We start from the raw sequence: 20,356 nt of genomic DNA, 5'->3' as shown, positions 1-20,356 counted from the left end.
CAAAATCCAAAGAAGAAAGCACACTGCTGTCAGGAAGCTTAAATTCATCATACAGGTGGCAATAATTGAGAGAGGGCTGAAAAACACTGCAGTAGAAAAAGAGGACTTAAGAAATGTGGCCTATGTGTGTAGGTGCTGAGCTTTGCAACTACAATTCAACACAACTGTCAGAAATGCTGTACTCTGAGTCGTAACAGCCACCCTGAGAATACCAAAGGATGAATTCCTTTACATATGTTCTCCAGTATCTTGTTCAGAGACCTATTCTGCACTTTAAAATTCACCAACTACCTTGAACTGCGCACTGTGATGAATACCCCTGCTGAGGATTATGCAAATTGATGGCCACCCTACTTTGAAATGAGAACATATACACCGGGATTTAACACACTTTAATTCAGACATTAACTTTCACTGACTTAGCTTTGTGAAGCGTCCCCATATGGAAAAACCTGTACATGTTTGAAACAAGGGAAAGTTATAGATAGGAAAAGAAAAATCAGGGAGCTCAAAACAAAGCAAGGAAATTGTAGTAACACAGATTACTAAGAAGCTGAAAAGCGTTCACCACCTGCAAGAATGTATTTGAAGTGATACCAAATAGGAATTCATCCTCATGGACTTGTGCTATGTAGTCCGAAAGACAGAATAACCACTGCTTCTGAGAACAGGTTAAAAAAAACCACACGCACCCCACCCCCAAAAAACCCCAAAACAACAACAAAAAACTTGTCGTAGTGTCATTGAATTCAGTAACACTTGAGAATTCATCAGTTTAAGAGCCACATTCCACAATCAGCTTTTTAAGATGACATTGTTACAAATCTTGTAAGAGTATGCATCACTGCTGTAGCCCTACTTTATAAGTTAGTTATAACAGTACACAGCATTTTTATACTTTCAGCCTACATTATAAAACACTGACTCTCCAAATACATACAATTAAATTAAATATAGCCCCATTGTTGTTTTACTTAGGAAAACTCAGTGGGCCTGATTTAAGTGATTTGTTAAGCAACTTTTCAGTTCCTGACACTTGCACAGCACCTTCATGTTTGTTCTGAGCCATCCTCATAAATTAATACGCATGAAACTTGATTTCAGTGTAATTTCAATTGCCCGATGAGAACTCTCTGTAGTGATGTGGTTTGGTTTTCCAGAATTCCAAACTGAAGTGAAACACTTCAGTCTTCACAATGAAGTTCAGAACAGACCCTCTGCCTACCAGCTGGTCACCCATGGCAATAGCTAGAAAATGGGGTTAGGGACTAAGAACTTAGTTCTAGTGCCAGTTCTAAAAATAACCCTTTGTTTGTCTATTTGGGTTTATAAACTGCAAATCACAGCTTCACTGCCATTAAAAGCATAATAGCACTTACCTGTTGCTCCTGGACTGCTGTAAGGCTTCCCTAGCTGATGTGTAGTGTCTTTGGGAAGTGGTGTTTTTAGTTTGTGGATGTTTGTTAAGGCTGATATTTACTAACCTAATCACAGATTGAACCCAAAATGGAAGATACTGCAGTAAGCATAAAAGTATCAACAGAAAGACCTTCAAACAGGAAAGTGGTGCCATTTTGGTGAGAGAGGGCCGTATCTTTGGACCAGGTACTAGCACTGTGTCCCAGATGCAGTATGCAATAGGGTATCGTAGGATGTTTCATGGCACACACTACTCTTCCAGTAGTAAGATTCCTGGCTGGAAAAAAAAGCCCTCTGTCAATCCAGGCACATAGCACTAGAAGTTAACAATTTTGCCTAGAAAGCCTGGTTTTTTTCTTAGGTGAAAAGTTTCTGCTCTTAGTATCAAATACCAAATCTCCACATGTAAGACAGCAGAAAATGAGGCAGAGACTTTAGTAGAAAACACTGCTCTACTTGAGTTTAGCACTGGAAGTACTGACCTTCAGAAATAAATGTAGTGGTGCACAAAAAAGCAGTATCATAAGGCAAAACCCAAGGAATAACAACAGCTCCGTCATGTTTTTCCAGCAGGACTGTTGAGTACTGCTCATACATCAACTGACGAAATTGCTGGAAAAGGCAGCTGGCTCTCAACCAGATCAACTTGGTACACCTATAGCTACTTCAAAGACTACTTTCTTTGAGGTCAAACTACATCTTTGAAAACATTTTTAAAATAGCTAAAAAAACAGCCGTATTTAAAGACATCTCAGGCTCAATATTGTTCCACATCTAGCCAGTGAGGACGAGAGATTCTCCCTGGGGAAGAGAACAGGGTGGCAATAATTGGGTTATCTTCTGATGTCCCCGGTCTGGAACAAAACCTCCTGTTACGAGGTGCCAGAGCTCACAAACTTGTTTGAACACTGAACTTCATAGCGTGAGCATTGCCCAAAGCCCACTGTCAGAAAACATACTTCGGTTTTGTGTACTCGTGAGATTTTCTGCACTGGCGAAATAAGTGATCTCATGACATAATTTTTCAAGACATCAAGACTAAAAGTCTGATAAAATTACACTTGCCTAGACAGTAAGCATATATATTTTCTTTTTTTCTTTTTTTTTTAATTCAAAGGGAGTGAAAATATTCATGCTGTTATTTGGTAAGTCAACATAGGAAAGGTACATGATTTCTCACATGATGTTCAGGAGTGCCTAAGAGAATTAAGAAATGCACTTTTTTCAGGACTTTAGAAATCCCATCACTTCCTGTGTCCTGATCACACTGACAGATTCCTGCAGTCCAAGTCTGGCAGTTTGCATAGGCCAAACCGTATTCTTCTTGCACAGATGGAGTTGCAGGATCAGGAGCTTACTGCTTAAATGAGAGCTCAAAATTCAAGAGAAGCTTAAGGGAAGAACATTTTGAACAAATAATTTCCTTGTAATTTCACCCAATCTGTGAGCATTAAAATCAGATGGATTTTAATGTTAAGATCTATAAAAATGTTTATAAATTAAGATTCTGTTACTTTGAGAGAGTTCACTTTACAAATTACTGATACTTCTAATGGCACTGTGCCAACTGGGATAACCTCAGTAAGAAGCCACGGATACAGGGTCAAATGTGAGAAACAGATTGCGTTGTAAACATCCCATGTGAGTATAAAGGTAGTCATAAATCATGAGACTCATTGTTTTTAAATCAGATGTGCGTGACAGAGTCAAAGTCTGCAGTAACAACAGTTTTGAGCAGCTGAGTCACATCCAAGAAAAAAAAAAAAACAACGCAAAAGTACAAAAAGGCAATTTACAGCACAATTGCCAAGTGTCTCAGTGTGCTACGTAAAAGCATAAATAGGCAGGTTGCATTAACTGAACCACTGCAACGTGTTCAGGAATAATAGTTTTAAAACAACTGATGGTGCAAATTAAAACACAACCAACAACACATCACTGTGAGAAGGAAAAGTGTGTCAGACGGTTTGTCCTTGCTGTTTTTTCTGCACATTTAGTGACCAAAAATGACACAAGGTGAAAAATTCAAGCGTCACTGAAATTGTTGACAAGATTTCCACAGAATTCAACAGCATCAAGATTTTATCCTACAAGATTGGTTAGCTACTCAGTTTCTACATAGGCGGCAGAAAACTGTTCATATTTTACTGCAGTTCCTTCAGTGCGACTTAAACAGGGTACTTAGCACGCCAAAAACACCTGCCATCCACCAGCCTCACACACTCCCGAGAAGCCTCTCAGCAGAACAGGAACGTAGGCAAGTCCAAAAACTATTATTTCCATTCAACTTGTTGGAACTGAGGCACAAAGAGGTTACAAGATTTGCACAAAGTCATACAGTCAGTTGGGATTAAAACCCAGGCGACCTGATCCCCAGGCCTGTGTTCTAACAGCTGTTGGACAGCCTAAAAGATGAGGCTGATTTTAACACAAATCTGTGGCTCTTCAGCCCTTTTTTTGCATGCAAGCAGTACCAAAGCACAGAATAGATGCATGACTTTCACCAGTACTTGCTAGATTCTGACTCTCAAGTAGGGCTCCGTTCCGGTTCACATGCTAGCAAGCTTTTGTCAGAGTAACTTTCAAACTGCCATTGTAGACTTAAATAAAACCATGATAAGCTTTCAGTGTTATTGCATAATCCAATTATAAAGTGAATAGGAAGGGTTTTTTTTCTCAAAAGCATAAGCATAATTTTTCTGAACTGTGCCCTCCTAAAGCAATTTAGCAAATCAGTGTACAGGTTCCATTAAACGGTTGCAAGAGAGCCAGTTAATTCAAGCCTTCTCAGTGAAGGTATGGATAAACATACCCTTACTGAAAAAGAAGAATCTAAAATTTCTAGGCAGCTAAATAAAATACAACATATAAAGTAAGCTTTAATGCATTTTCATCCAATATACAGGCATTTGTGAGTATCAGCTACTGAGCTATAGTTCACAGCAAAATACTAAAACATTGAGATAGTTGGGCAAATCCTTTTCTTAGTTCCTTGGTGAGCAACAGAAAGAACTGAAAAATATTTACATAAATAATTTCAAACACCTACAGAGCAGAACCCTGGAAGGTACATTTCACACATGAAAAACAACAGAAACCATTTTCATAAAGTAGCACATACAAGAGAAGCCGGCATCTAGAGTTAGATTAATTCTAGTGCAAGATTTAGATGTATCAAGTTACCTTCTTCCAGTAATCAAAATGTGGCCTTTTAAGAAATCTGAGAACCACCAGCCCATATTTCTAACAAAGGTGACTGCTGTTTCATCACGTGCTGTCCTTATTTGCCAAGCAAATAGATTTTACTGGTGAGTACATGCTACTCTAAAATCAGGAAAAATCCTGCAAATGATGCTGTAGGAGAGCAATGAGACAGTATGGGGGGACTAGTTAGCATGCCACAGGATGGAATCTAAAATCTTCCCTCTGACATCTGCCACACACCAGAAGAAAAATCTCTCTGCCAAAAACACCAGGCAAAACCCCTGTCCTATCCTACTAAAATAATCAAAGACAAAATATTCTCATACTGGTCTAAAGTCATCATCTCTTCAGGGCAAGAACTCTGGTTTGCTGTGTGACATCCAGTCCTTGTTGTGTCCTTATCTGAAATCACTAATAAATGTATAATAAAATGTGTAAAAAAGCTAAGATACAAGGACTGGGAGTGATTTTCTATACTAAGGACTGGATTGATTCCATACTAAGGACAGGACTAAAGGACTCAGGGGATGGGGTCCAAAGTGGCAATGCTAATGCCATCACATCCAATGGGGGAATAAGCCAGGCCATCCAGAGCAGTGACGAAGGTGACTTAGCTGCCTCACGAGATGACAGTCAGAAGACCAGCCGCCTGTGTATAGCTGTAGTGGATCCTCATGCACCCCCCTCCAGGGAAACCGGCATGCTCAATTACTCTCTAAAATGCCAGTACACCAATGCATGCAGCATGGGGAATAGGAGGAACTAGAGATCTGTGCGTGGTCGAGGGAGGTTATCATCCCCCTCTACTCTGCCCTAGTGAGGCCACATCTACAGTACTGTGTCCAGTTTTGGGCCCCCCCAGTTTAAGAAGGACAGGGAACTGCTTGAGCAAGCCCAGTGGAGAGCTACCAAGATGATCAGGGGACTGGAGCATCTCCCTTATGAGGAAAGGCTGGGTTTGTTCAGCCTGGAGAAGAGAAGGCTGAGGGGGGATTTCATCAATACCTATAAATATCTGAAGGGTGGGTGTCAGGATGGTGGGACTAGGCTCTTTACAATAGTGCCCAACGACAGGACAAGGGGCAATGGGCTCAAGCTGGAACACAGGAAGTTCCACCTCAATATGAGAAAAAACTTCTTTACCATGAGGGTGCCAGAGCAGTGGCACAGGCTGCCCAGGGAGGTTGTGGAGTCTCCTTCCCTGGAGACATTCAAACCCTGCCTGGACGCGTTCCTGTGCCCCTTGTTCTAGGTGTGCCTGCTCAAGGAGGGGGGTTGGACAAGATGATCTCCAGAGGTCCCTTCCAACCCCCACCATTCTGTGATTTCTTTTTTAATGGGCAGCACTCAGGCAGTGGTAAGATTTTAATAAGTAGAAAAGTAGGTCTATTGCTTAGTACTTCTAGAGACCTCACAGATGTTGAAAGCCCCTCCTTTTGTTCATTAAAAGGGAGCAAAAAAACCAGAAAGTTGGAATTGATGGCATTGGTTCACCATGAACAGTAAAACTCAGTGGTGTTATTTGACTCCACAATAATGTTTTTCAACTGTGCAGCTACCAGATACTATTACACAACCCTTTTCACTAAAGCTCCTTCAGTTCTAGTACCTCATAACGACAGCCAGCTGGGAACTCCAGCACTACAGTAACTTGAACAGCAAGAGATTTGCCCAGTAATTATTACAAAATAATGCAAACAGACTTCTTAGCATCAGAATTTGTAACAATGGCCTATGACGTTACTATTTTATGTGCCATATATTATCCTACAAAAGGAGTGGAGTGGTGTCTAGCTTCTAAAAAGTAAACTCTATTTTAGGGCACCAACACACTTCAGCTCACAAAATCACTTTCAACCTTTTGGAAAAGGAAAAATAAGGCAGCACTACAAAGGGGATCTGTCTAACAGTCTGCCTGCAGGCTTGCAGACAGTTCTGCTCATTGATTTGCAACCAATGGTTTAGAAACTCTGGTTACCGAATGTTTACTGAGAAAAATTGTGATTATATTTTAGGCAAGCTTTTTTATCTGCTTCCTTTTAATATGTTAATCTACTCTACTGAAAAGCCAAAGGGCCAAATTCACCCCTCTGATAAGGCTTCTATTGTAGGAGCATCACTGGATGTGCACTGGAGGCATTATTCATCTGTGGAGAGATCACTGAGTAATATTGTCAAAATAAACACTTTTGAGTTGTATATCCTTGAAGAAAAGATAAAGGGATTGTGAAGAGAATGAGAAGGAACAGAACGTCAGAGATGATGAAAATTAGATAAAGGGCCAGGAAGAAACTGTTTGATGTAAACAGAGTGACAAGTTAAATTAAGAACTCTCATTAAAGCATGCAATATTTGCCTATAAGCAATTCAGGCAAGGAATTTGTTTACAACTCTGCCAAAATCAACAGCAGATGCAAAATATCATCGATACTGGGATTTTAAATAATATTAAATCTACTGTATCCAAGCACTCAGTAGGACTATGTGAAGGAAATGCACTGCTCGGTGCCATTATATTCTTTGTCACATTAAGGAAACAAGGTTATGCCCTGTTGCACATGGACATGCAGGCCCTGCAGAAGCTACTACTAATATGAGTGCGCCATTAACTGCTCCTCAATGTTTTTAGCATGCATATATCTCTGAAAATATATATTGGTGGCAAGATTTTATTGCTGGCATGGAGGAAAATCAAACTTTGTGAGGACTGTGTAATCTCAGGTATGACTGTATGTTAAGACAGAACCTGCTGCGACTTTAGCAAGTTAGGAAACCAAAATTTGGAGACGTGCCAGAAAATTTGTGATATCGCCTTGCACTGATATGCAGTAGTGCCCTTCACCGGAAAGTATACATCAGAAATTATATAGATGCTAAATTAAAAGAAACTGCTCTTGAAGCAGATGGCGATGGTCAAGTGAATCAAAAGAACGCAGTACCTTGCTCAACAACAGTGAGGAATTAGGGTTTTGGCAAAAGCCACTAGGCGCAAATCCTGTTGTAACTGAACCAGATTTAATGAGAGCTCCCCACTCCTCTAAGTCCCAGGTCAACATCCCCCTCTAGTGACTTCAGTTTATGGTGGGGAATTTTTTCCTCAGCAGCTTTTTGGCTGATGTCCCTATATGATTCTGTTAAGATGATGGGAATCTGAGTCACCACTTTCCTCCTGGCATGCTTACAGGTTAAAAAAAATACCTGTCCTGGGAAGAACATGCAGCAAGAGTCAAGTTACACAATGTGCTGGCAGCAAAACTGTCCCGAGAAGCTGAACTCTCTGCCTTTACCCAGCCCCTCATTCTCACCCTTGTGTAGGAGGTCACGGCACATGAGCTTCCTTTTTGTGCCAATTCCCTGTGGGGCCACGATGCAAGTCAGACCATTGTTATGATCCATGTTAAAAATAACCCTTCCTAAACCAGCTCCAGTACTAAAGCCAACAGATCGTATATTTGCACCATAAGACACTTAGTTCCTTTGGCACAGTGTTGTGCACAGAGAGGAGCAGAAAACTGTCAGGTTCCACTTCCTCAGGCTTTAAAGAAGATGTATGACTGGTGAGCCACAGAATTAAAGCCATGCAGATTCAACCATTCCCATGCTGCAGAGTCCTTAAAATCCACATCACGCCTACATAACAGCAGTAGGAATTCCTGTCTGTTTTTGCAGTAGTCCAAACAAAGAATCCTGGTTATCATTTGAGCTACTTTGACTGGCATGAGGTAACCACAGGCCTAAGGGCCCTCTGTTAAAATTCAAAGTGAGATCACAGGTGGGGGTGTGAAGTGGTGGGAAACCAACGACTATAGGGGAATACAAAGCATCCATGTGCGAAGCCTAATCACACTGCAGCTCATGACTTATCATTTTGATCATTCATTGAGGGAACTGACTGCTCATTTCCCTCAAATAAAAGGTGTTTTTCAATTTTATACCATTGTGTGGAAAGGCTTCTCCCAAAAAGACATGAAAAAATTACAGAGCCTCCTGTTATTTAAAGATGGCATTTGACAGCCTGAGACCTTCCACAAAACATTGTTCAAAGCCAGCAGACTTTTTTCCAGAGATTTAAAAAAAAGATTAGAAAAAATGTTGGCAATTACTTATTTTCATCTCTCATCTGAAATTTCCTTGTCTGTAGGCTGGGAAGGAGACCTGAAGGCAAATGTGAGGAAGAGAGCGTATTTCTTTCATTAGGTGAAACTATACAGTCCAAATGGCACAACCTTTCCTTACGGCCTGTCCCCTGTAGTCAAAAAGGGACTGACAGCTATGAGACAAGCAGGTTTGATCTCATTTTCTCATTACATAATCTTTGGTTGTGCAATGCAAGAGTCTGTAACGAGTAAAAAGGAGGATCTGAATACACACAGTATAAAACGTAACTACTTCACTTACACTTCAATACCCATCTGGTGAACTACATACAAATTCTATTAATTGTGTGCCATTTAGGATGACACTGTACAGAACAATGGCAGAAAGATGTTCTTTTTAAAGGTGTTTTACAGTGTGCTTTCAGTTGCAGCTCTTGGCTTTTTCTCTGCTTGTGTTTTGAAATGTATTTGTTTATGTATTCCAGATAAATCAGAAAAAAAACCCAACCAAACAAAAAATCCACACTATTTTAAGCTATTCTGTGTCCTGCCAGTGTCTCATTTGTATGCAGCATACACTAGATTTGCCTAAAAGGATTTAGCTCAGTAGCTGGCACATTTACATTAGAGAACAACATACAGTTTCAATCGATTTCAAGCGTTCTTACAATGGGAAATAGATATGAAAAGTGGTTGTTGCTGAAAGTTCAAAAAAGGCAATCAACAAATTGTAAAATCGCAAAAGGCCAGACAAATTTAATAAAATATTTCCATTTACCTTCCTCAACTTTACACAGCCCATTCAAAATATGATTCTCAGTAGAGAGCCTTTATCCAACTGTTTATATCACTTCATACAAAATATGTGTTTGAATTACCACAGCAATACAAGGATATAAATTCCCAACATGTGACATGCCAAATTCAACATAAGTTATGCTTTCTTGGCATCTAGACATTTTCTTTTTCTGTACTCCAAATACATTTCCATTTGAAACAAATTAAAAAGCATGTAGATGTTAAAACATAATGACAGCTTAGAATTCAAGTGACTTGTGCAATGTTATTTTGTGCTTTCTACTTCTCCATTTCCTCCTACTGCAATTAAAATTCATCATGCCCTTCTACATATACAATAGCAATGCATCAAGTTCAGTCCAGTACAGGTATTCAACCCTCAGCCTTGGCTTTGTACTACACGAGATCCTTGCAAATTCAAAGAAGTGCATCTTTTTTGTGATCTTTCTTTTACATTGGATGATGTGAAGCTCTGATTAGTCGATGTAGGAATGCAACCTTGAGGTATGATTGCAGCCTCAGAATAATTCTTAAATGTAAAAAGAAACTTTTTGAGCGTGCACGCCCTTTCTGGATTTAAAAAAGACACCGTTATAATGGTGCTACTCGAGCCACGGTACAGTACATCATGGCACATATCCGTAACGTAATCAAGGACATGAAATAGAACTTCTTTTTACACAAACTTGATGCCACTTCCAGAAAAATATGACAGGGAAAAAAAGGAAAATATAATTTCCTGAATGTCCTGAATTTTTAGAAGATTCCTTTTACTTTCTCTTCAGCAATAGAGTGGTCCTCCACAACTGCATTTTCCCTGACCTTTTTAGTATGGACCGTCAGTGACACCAGCAGGAACTGGGAATCATATGGCAAACTGCTTCCTTTGAGAGGCTGCTCAGCCATGCCCCTTTACTCACAAGCCAGCTTGCTGTCAAAACTTGAAAGAGCAATAGCAAAGGCTTGTAGCGCACACATTGGGTAGTTGTAGTCCATGGTGAACACATCCTCAGCCACGCGGCCAAACTGCATCACTATGTAGTCAGCTGCAAGAGAGGTCATAAAAAGTGACAAAGCACTATTTTTGTTTGCAGCTAAATAAGTATGCATTCAACATCATCCTCTCGCCCAGCTCAACAAAATCCAAACAAAACATGCTCACTCATCAAACTGTGCTGATATCACTGAGAGAAGCCAGGACAGCTTGAGTGAGGAACAGTGGAGCGATAAAGGATTGCAAGACTTGTTACTGTCTTAAAAAAAAATTACACAGATGATAAGTGTTTTTTTCAAACACAGAGAAAATTGCTTGTGTATAAAATGCTCAAGCCTTTTATGTAGACCTAGTGCCGAGTTTCACATGTACCAAGAACCAATTAATTCTCTTCCTATTTAACTTCAAGCAAGTGGACAAGGAAAGAGAAGGCATGATTGTGAGCTAGACCTAATCATGCGTCTCCATTATATCATATTCAGAAATTCTTCCTCAACCTTTTTTCCCTTTTATACTCTGTCAGTTTGAATGTTCCATTGTAGAAGCAGGTGTAATTGTTTCACCTTATAAACCGCAGCAAATGCATACACCAATGTTTGAAATCCAGTGCTGCTCTCAGAGACACTTTCACCAGTTTCCAGTATTCCCCTGCAGTCTAAGCGTGGCAGTGGTGTAAGCCCAGTGTTCTCCAGTACCTAGTGACTATGCCTCCCTAGAGTGAGTGTGAAGTGGGGCAGTATCACTCCACTCAAGCACTTGTCTTTATCCCTGCTCCAACAACTGTACCTAAGCCCAAGAAAAAAGGGGGCTGTACATTGCTGGCAGAAAGCAGCACACCAGTAAGGTCCTAGTGATGGTGTGAAAGGTAGTCCTGACATTTTCAGGGTGTTCTGTAGGGCTAATACTACAAAGAGTAGTAACGTCAAAGTGGATGTGCAGTGGGACCGGTCTGACTGCCATCAGCTCCAGCTGGGCAGTGTATGGGGACCACAGTGAACAAAAAAACTAAGGAAGGATTTTGTGATACAAGTGCTTGAGCAGAGCGATAGTGCCTCACGGTCCTGCTGACTGGAAGTACCGCAGCTCTGAGAGCAGAAACAACTCTAAACTGTGGCTCAGTTCATAAGCCGCCAAGGGAGAAAACTAAGATAACACAGAGCAGAATCACCTGTCTCAAGCATGAGCTTTTAAACACCCAGCTTGCAGCAATGTCGTGGCCACAAGGTGGAGCGGCATTAAGCTGGACACACATAACTGAACTAAACTAAACTCACTCGGGTAACAACAGCAAGGGCAGAATCACTGTCAGGCTGTGTAAGCAGTACTGGTTATACACATTACAGAGAGAGAGCTATACTTACGATCATTATCATGAATAATTTGGAAGTTTTTCACTGAGGCCTGTGTGACTCGACCATGGAAATTTAAAACATAGGACTGGGTGTCATCATTCCAGACTGGTGTTTTGTTATGCAGCTCAATGACACTCTCTGTATTTTTGTTCTGCCATCTTGCAAGAAGTGTCTCATGTTCCTGCACACAACACAGATACACACTTCAGTTTCACACTCACAGACAAAAATGAAATTCACTCAAAAAACCCATTCATAAATCCTAGCCCAAAGACTAAACTGTCACCCTTAACCCTCAAAACAGTATTGTCAAATGAAACAGAGATTTCTGAGTATCTTAATGCAAATGTGCATTCATGTCTTTTCCACAGCTTGGAAAAGGTTAGTTGTACCTTTTGGTATCTAAATACATTATTTGTAGTGCTTTTGTGAGTCACAGAACTAGTCACACATCCCATTGTTCTGCAATTTTTCAAATACTGGGTTTCTTAAACTCTACACCTTCAGAAATGAAAAAAAAAACCCAACAACTCTAACTGAAAAAGAATTCAATTAATTTTTATCATTGACTGATGGTATGACTTACATTTCGTGGTCTGATGGAAACTCTTTCATGGTCCATATTCATTCCTGGTATGATCACACTCATTTTACGAGGTCCTTTAAACCCCAGGACATTTGTTTCCTAAAAATGTTTAGAAAAGAGTTCATCATGTTCTGTATTCTTAAAGTTAATTTCTTCAACAGAGAGACACAGTGGCAGCCCAGGGAACTTATTTGTTAGTCAACGCAAAAAATGTCTTGAAATTCCAACCTTCATTGGCACTGCCAAATATTCAGCTTTGTCTTAGAAACTCCATCAACAAGAAAAATGCAAATAGAGAGGTTTCCAAAAACACTCCTACCATCAGCTGCCAGCAACCTTAATAAAATTAAAAAAAAAAAAAAATCCCTTTGTTAAAAAACCTACCCAGATTGCTTGGCTGCTGCTAGATCCAGAATAAAGTAGTTGTAATATAAAAATCATATAATGCAGTCACACATTTTGATGAGAGACAAAATTAAATATATGGGACCTACTCCATTTATTCTAGAGCCAACACAAAAGCAAACAAGAAGAAGCTGCCAGTAAGAGCATCTGTTAGCAGTGCCGTGGTTTTCAAAGTCTTCAGCTATGTTATGCTTAGAGATGAGCATGGTAAAACACAAACACATTAGCATGAAAGCAAATTTTTGAACTATGAAATCAGGGAAAGTAAAGAAATAACATGGGTAACAAAACCAAATCCACTGAAAATAAAGTTCTTCCATTAAACATGATTTGATGCCTTTCTGCCCCGCTTTTCACAAAAGTGTTCCAAGTATTGCACCATCCTCTCAAAACATAACCACTAAAATCTAAATAGGCCTAAAGTCTTATTTTCATCTGAGGCTTTATTTTTTCCATAGAAGAAACTGGGGCAAAACATTTCAGGAAGTCATCATGTACTTTTGAAAAAGAAAAGGTAAAGGGCGATATTTTCCAGCACACTCAGTGAAACCCAATTGCCTGTTCTAGCATGAACTCTGGTAAATGGAACAGTGGCACTCCAAAAGTCCACCTACTCATGCTTTGTGCTACTTTTTTTTTTTTCCCCTCCCCTCCACCTTTCCCAGGTGAAGGGCTGTGGGCACACACTAATTAATCTAAGGAAGGAAATTCCCCTTGGCACTGTTCCCACAAGATGTCGAGACCTGGCCACCCCCAGGCTCCAGCAGGTATGGCTCTACCACTGGGACATTCAGAAGTAACATATTTAGATGTCTCCGGTTTTATTTATTTATATGTCTCTGGTTTTATTTATTTAATTAAAATGCCCTGATTTTAAGGAAAACTAAACTTTTTAAAACATCTCTACTTCTACCAGCAAAAATCCACACATCTCAACTCACTGGAAACATCTGAAAATATCCACCTAAAATTTACTCGTCCAGAAGTTTTGTCATCCATCAGACCTTTGAAATAACTTTGGTTGTTTCAGCAAACCATCTGGAGATTTTACACAACTGATTAAAGATTTTCATGCATGCAAGAAAAATTCCACTGAGTTATTTTACTGAATACTCTTAAAGCAATACAAGTGTATTCATATCTCTTCATAACTATGTACATTAATGGGAAGATTCTACCTCTTTTCTGAATGACTTATGTCATGGCCTTTGGCAGAGTAAACCAATGTTATTAGTGCAGTTGGAAGTGTAGACTTGGTTTTGTATCACTGTGAGACTCAAACTAAAATGACTAATTTTAGTAGCAGGAGAGACTCAGCACAGCAGAGGACAATTTCTAAGAAAAGATTCATGCTTATCCTTATTTTCCACTAACTACTGACAATTTTGGTCTTCTCTGCAATGCCTTAGAAGGTCTTCTTCTGATCAAGCTGCAGTTCTGCTACATACAATTAACTTAGATGCTGACTGGTTGAAGACATTGTTCAAGGTAAAATTAAATAATAGCGCTGAATCACTTCCCTCCCAACAAGCAGTATTATCACTCTGAAAAAACAGGATTATATTCTTTGGATTTACTCAGAAATACTAAAATCAATACTTCTGGCTAATGATAAGGAATGGTTTCTAGTTGCACGTTACCTCAGTCACCAATTATATCAAAAGTTTTATTGGCAAATGCTACCCTTTTACTAAAATCAAGGTACAGAACTGAAGTTCTTCAAACATGGAATATATGAGGAAAACAGCTGGTACAAAAGAGGAGCTTTAATTAAAAGCAGACCTTTCCAATCTACATGCATCCAAATAAAATTAATTCCCCTCATCTCCTGTCTCATTCCATGTTTCTCTTTTATTTCTCTCCTCCACTATTTTGTATGTGTAAATTCAAGACTACAAATGGCATTATTAGGGGAACATTAGCCAAATTCTGATTTCACACCATTTTAATACCACTGACAGTCTTGGTTTACATATGAACTCAAAATAAGGGTTGTTTGCTGGCAAGTGCCCTGTTGACTCAACCAGCACAGCAGTGCTTTAAATCAGCTGAGGATTTGGCCCAGCACTGCTTAGAAGCTGCACTCTCTGCCTTAGCCCAACCATTAAGCTGTTCTACAAGCATATGTCACAATAAACCGGACTGAAAGAACACAGAGCTTCTCCCCAGGGTTGCTTTTAAAATCTTACACACTTCCATAATTTTGTGTAAGTATTTCACTATGGTGGCAATAGCTACCATGATAAAAGCTGCAAGGTGTATATCCCAACAGCAACCAGGAGATTCACTATTTAATTGCCCTAATTTTCCTTCAGCCACTTCCCTTTCTGGACTCGATTTACACAGCTGTGCCCTGTCCTTAATATACCCTGTAGAAACTATCATTCCATAGAAAATGCAAACCACAGAACCCACTACATTGGAGCACAATGCAAGTGCTTGAGGCCTGAGTAGAAACACATGGTTTTACTGCTTTACTGAAACCTGAGTCACCCCTCTAGAATATCAGCTGAGCTGCCTACCTGCAGAACCGGACACAAACTGAATTGTGAGCTACTATGGATGTAAAGGAATCCAGCACAGAAAAATCCTGGTACAAATGGTACAGTTACACCTCCCTGCTTCTCGATAAATTTTGCCAAGTGATTCTGAAATCAGCCATTAGGTGCTGCTGCAGGTTTATTAATATGCTAGTCTGCCATCAATGGGGAGAGTAAAATTGGTTAACAGCACCTGGTAAAACTTGGTCCTTGCACTAACTTTATTCCTGTTGCTTGAAACGCGCCCTAAGGTAAGCTCCACGATAAGGGTTCTCAAAATGTTTATCCCACAGTTAACAACAGATGCATCACCAGCTTCTGCCTGTATAAACTAGACCTGCTGAGACGATTCAGCAGGTCAGGCTCAGTATAAGTTGGTGGGAGCAGGTACAGCTTCCTCTCCAGAGGGGTACTTAATCGGATGAGCTAAGAGACAGTGAGAGGCATAGTGATGCTTTCAAAGCATTGTTTATTATAGTTTTTGCTGCAGGAAAAATCTCAAGGCAGGAATTAAAAGGTTACCTTAGGACCAGGGTGTTTCAGGAGCGCTCTTTCGGGCCACCTTTGCTGTGGTTCTGCTGCAGCCGGAAACAATAACCTCACTTGAGCAAACCTGGCTAGTAATAAAATAACATTCTGATTTCCTTTTGTCCTCTGGCCATAATGCACCTGCGAGCCTGCTGCCTTTCTCCATGAGTATCAAAATGTCAATGGAATGAGTAATTTTCTTATACAAACTTACAAGTTTTAAACTGCTGATCTCAAAACAGATACAAAAAGGCAGCTTATCTTAGCCACATTCTCCAAACAGTGGCCCTGGTTCTGTTCTTTCCAACACTCACACTTCTAATTACGTCTGCTAACCTCAGCTGAGTTTTTTAGTTGCTAACATTAATGGTTCAAATGTTATTGCTGTTGGCTTATACAAGCAATGCCTACATTTTTTAATATATAACTTTTTTAAAACTGTTTTTTGTTTCCTCATTGTATTTCGAGCTTGCATCAGAAGACTAGTTGCCAGGCTCCAGAGAATGCCCTCCTATATAAACCAATAAAATTACCTCTATTAAACATGTAAGTAGTTCTAAGTTCCTACTGACGCTTCAGTCAAACTGTAAACTGACATAAAATCCTGGACTCTCTTGTTAAATCCTGTTACCTGGATTTTCTGAAATTCTCATAGAGTTTCAAATCCAACAGGAATGGTGGGATATATGTGTCTGTCTGTCTGCCTTGCCTGCAACCATAGGCCATGTGCCTGAATAATGGCACATGTGAACAGGCGAACAAAACCAGTATTTATACTATATTCACAGAAAAGCTGGATCCTAAGCAGCAGGAAAAGAACACATTAGCAGCTAGTACTGCCACCCCTCAGTGCTCTCAGCACTTTGCATGGAGAGGATGGCTCTCTGTTTTCCTTCTCATGTGCCAAAAAGCTTCCAGACACATTGCACCCTGCAATCTAAAGCTGACCTTTCCAGGGACACATTCTGTGCATACGCAGGGTATATGCTGGGATGGCTGGACCTCAGTCCGACAGAGCGCCAGGCAATTGATTAATCTGGGCAGGAACTTTTCAGAAAAGCAGTTCTTGGGTATTTTTGTCACAAGTTGTTGATTTGTGAAAACAGAAAACTTTCTGTAGCAGTGTATGTCCTAATTTTTCTTGGGCCCAGAGATTTCTGGACAGAAAGAATAGTCTCACCAAAAGAGTTAGTCATCTCATAATCATGAAACAACAGCAACCGTGCTTCAAGTCGTGGTTGTCTGCATTGACCCTGACAAATGGTATCTACTGTCCAATAAGAGGCTGGTTTCTCTCATTCAACTGAATTTTGTGTTTTGTTTGAGGTTTGTTTGGGTTTTTTTCCTGGTTAAAAGGAGTTTCAGAGTTTTTACCCCAGATTTTTTCTCTCTCAGCCACTGTTGCAGACCTTGCTGTCCAGCTACCTGTGTTTTGGATCAGAGAGACTTCCTCCACAACGCCATTACAAATGATCATACTTCAGTGCAGTAATTCCATGAGCACAACACTCTACAGTTCAGGAGGCTCCCTTGGATGATGCCTGCAGTCTGTGAAGCATCCTACCTCTTCCAGAGGGTTATTTAAAAGCTCCAACACCTTCTGACCAAAAGTGAGAAGTGGGCAACCTGGTTCTGGGCACACTTTTCACCTCTGCTTTCCACTGAATTTCCTGGTTTCTGCAGTGAACATCAGCCGTTTGATTATATCAAAGTACAAATGCTGATTTACATAATCATAAGTGAGAAGGAAGTTCAGTGTGTTATTTCAGAAACTGACCTACCCTTTCTTGCATATATTGCCTGTGAGCAGTACTTACATAACAAATAGCAGCTAGCTCCTGACGCAGGATACTCGCCTCCAGGCTGGATGTTGTTTTCATTGGATTTACTCCATTGTCATAAACTGTAAACTTAGTTCCCATAAGATTCGATCTATCAAAAAGAAAGGAAAATGCAATCACCTTTTGCCAGTAATGCTGCCTGAGACATCCTTTACTGCATTGTAGCCCCAAAGGAAAGAAAGAATATTGAGTACAAATAGTTGTTAATTCTAATCCCAACTAAATGGCAACTCCTGGATTAACAGTCATAAGAAAAACATAAAGGTACAGTACAGCAGAGTACACGAAAGGACCCTTATCATTACACTGGAGATTTCTCATGACATCTTGCAAAATAGTAAATTCAAGAAAGCGATAAGAAAACACACAGGCAGGGTTATTTGTTTGCTTGGTTTTAAAAATATGCTTACTCTCTACAAACCTATCTGCTTTCTCACCTGACTACTAACTCTATTAGAATACAGAGAGCGATTTTCATAAATTTATAAGATCAGTCTTTCCTATTTAAATGGAAATCACACCAAGAAGTGCAAAATATTACTTAAAATAGTATACTAAAACCACATTATCCCCATTCTGTGTTTGCACTGCAATAAATAGTGCCTGAAGTTCTGAGATCCACATGGGCAAGTGGCAATTAGCAGTACAGTCCCTTTCCTCAGGCACAGATAATCTAAACATATATTGAGAGGCTCCACATAAGTATCAATAACAGACTGATGTATGCTGGGGTGACAGAAAAGAAACATGTGGTTCTGAAAGAATCCCACTACTTGTGGACTCTAATTAGGATCTTAAAAAATGGGCAAAACCAAAGAGATTTTCAGATTGTCTAACAAACCGCACTTCCATTCCAAGGTATTTCTATCAATAGGGACTAGACACAATCTACTCATGCACTTCTGAAAACCCCATTAAGGTAAGTTGTGCTCATAGATCCTTGAGAACCTGGCCTTTGAGCAATTAAGAGCTTTAGTCCTGCTGACTTTTAATAAAATGTGATCTCTTAAGTACTTGAGATGTTTTGAAAACATGCCTTAGATACTGGTAACTTTAAGACCACTACCACATGATGTAGTCAAGCCTTTAATTAAGAAGTCATCGTGGCTTACAGGCTTCTTAATTTCAAATGAACTTTATATTATATAAAGAAAATTCTTAGATGTATCAGTGTTTACCTCAGTTTTCCAATAAAACTCTCTCCACCCCGAGACAGGTCAGTTGGGTCTATGGAGATGAGGTAATTAGAGGTTTTACTCTTCTTTCGTTTCCTTCCAGCTAACAGAAACACCTAAGCAGTGCAAAAAAACATATTCTAGAATGCCAAAGGGGTTAGCACACACCACTTCTTGCTTTGATGTAAGGAAACCATAGGCAATTTTTCTGTCTTCCAGCATCATTAGTGAAGTAACAGAAGGTCTCCTGGGACTTAGCAAAACCAGATAAAAATTTGTAAAAGGAAAGCAACTTCTCAACCACTCAGTCCATTATTTATGGTTTAAATAATGAAATTTGGTCTATTTTGTGAAATGTTTCATTCTAAGTTGCTCTGGCTTTTCCAGCTGAATTGAAAATAGATGCTTTTCAGGTCACAGAATGCAGAGAGCCCCAACTGCTGACATAAAGGTGCCATGCATGGATTATTTAAGACCAAAGATTAGTCATATGAAGAAACGCAGTAGAACAAAGTGATACTATTGTTTTGCTTTTGGAAGACTGTAGGGCAGATCTCAGTGAAAGTGAAAATATATTTAAAATATAACATGTTCTCTTTGTAAGACTTCTTCAGACTTTTAATAATTTTTTTTATAGTCAGATGCAACTGGTATGCCATTTAAGTTATTTTATGACCTTTTTACCATGCTCCCTTTCCAAGTGGAGGTAATAAGTAGGGTACATCCCTCGGTCCATTCCTTTCTTGTCTCTTGTGATTCTGCATTTGACAGTGACACCCTGTGGAGCAGGTCTTACAGCAAATTCCTCCAGGTCATCAACATCTATGAGAGGCTCATTTGTGGAAGGACTGGGGGCTGAGGCTGCTTCCTAAAACAGTAAACAAAACTCAGGTTTCCTCAACTTTGATTTACAAGGTTATAAGTAAAAAGAATGACATTTGATAGAGGCTGAAGTTTAAAAAAATAAAACCAATGGATGTATTGTCTCCCCCATTCTGATTCTTCATCAGCCTTGAAGGCAGGTTATCAAGCTAAGGATCCCTCCCCATCCAATCAGTCAAGCTCTTAGCTACCAAGGGCTCAGGGAACAGTTCTCTGTGCTGCTGATGCTCAGTGTATAGACACATCTGGCAAAGCAGAACAGGGTGGCTGCACAGCCAGAGTGGTTTAATGTTACAAAGCAAACTCTGGCTCACACCTCCTCACCTCACCATGCTTCTTTTTTCAGAAAGGCCATACCCAAGGACAGTGATGGCCTTTGATGAAAGGAAGAAATGAGATAGGGAGAGACAGATTAAGCTAGACAGAGACATAACAGAGATGAGAAGTCAGTGTAGTATATAAAAGGGTGGGGCACCATCAAGCAAGAGCTTGTGATTTAGAATATTTGAACATGCCAAAGTCTTATTTTATGTTT

The 20,356-nt window shown here is 39.8% G+C and overlaps 1 protein-coding gene across 6 annotated transcripts in view; it reads right to left on the bottom strand.

Moving 5' to 3' along the window:
- TUB (TUB bipartite transcription factor) overlaps window positions 1-20,356 on the bottom strand; it is an 85,496-nt gene that overhangs the window by 2,866 nt on the left and 62,274 nt on the right. For 5 of the 6 annotated variants that reach the window (XM_075094739.1, XM_075094738.1, XM_075094743.1 and 2 more), the window contains 6 exons: window positions 19,616-19,807; window positions 18,943-19,055; window positions 17,741-17,855; window positions 12,451-12,549; window positions 11,874-12,045; window positions 9,449-10,564 (listed from right to left, as the gene is read on the bottom strand). In XM_075094739.1, coding sequence (XP_074950840.1) covers window positions 10,431-10,564; window positions 11,874-12,045; window positions 12,451-12,549; window positions 17,741-17,855; window positions 18,943-19,055; window positions 19,616-19,807 — 825 coding nt within the window. In that variant the 3' untranslated portion in view covers window positions 9,449-10,430. Of the gene's footprint in view, window positions 1-9,448; window positions 10,565-11,873; window positions 12,046-12,450; window positions 12,550-17,740; window positions 17,856-18,942; window positions 19,056-19,615; window positions 19,808-20,356 lie in introns of those variants that run through there. The other variant, XM_075094740.1, reaches the window with a different exon arrangement.

Source organism: Phalacrocorax aristotelis, chromosome 5 (genome assembly GCF_949628215.1).
Source record: "Phalacrocorax aristotelis chromosome 5, bGulAri2.1, whole genome shotgun sequence".
NCBI classification, from domain to species: Eukaryota; Metazoa; Chordata; class Aves; order Suliformes; family Phalacrocoracidae; genus Phalacrocorax; species Phalacrocorax aristotelis.
The sequence above is the reverse complement of the archived record's forward strand: the minus strand, read 5'-3'. Positions and strand labels throughout refer to the sequence as shown.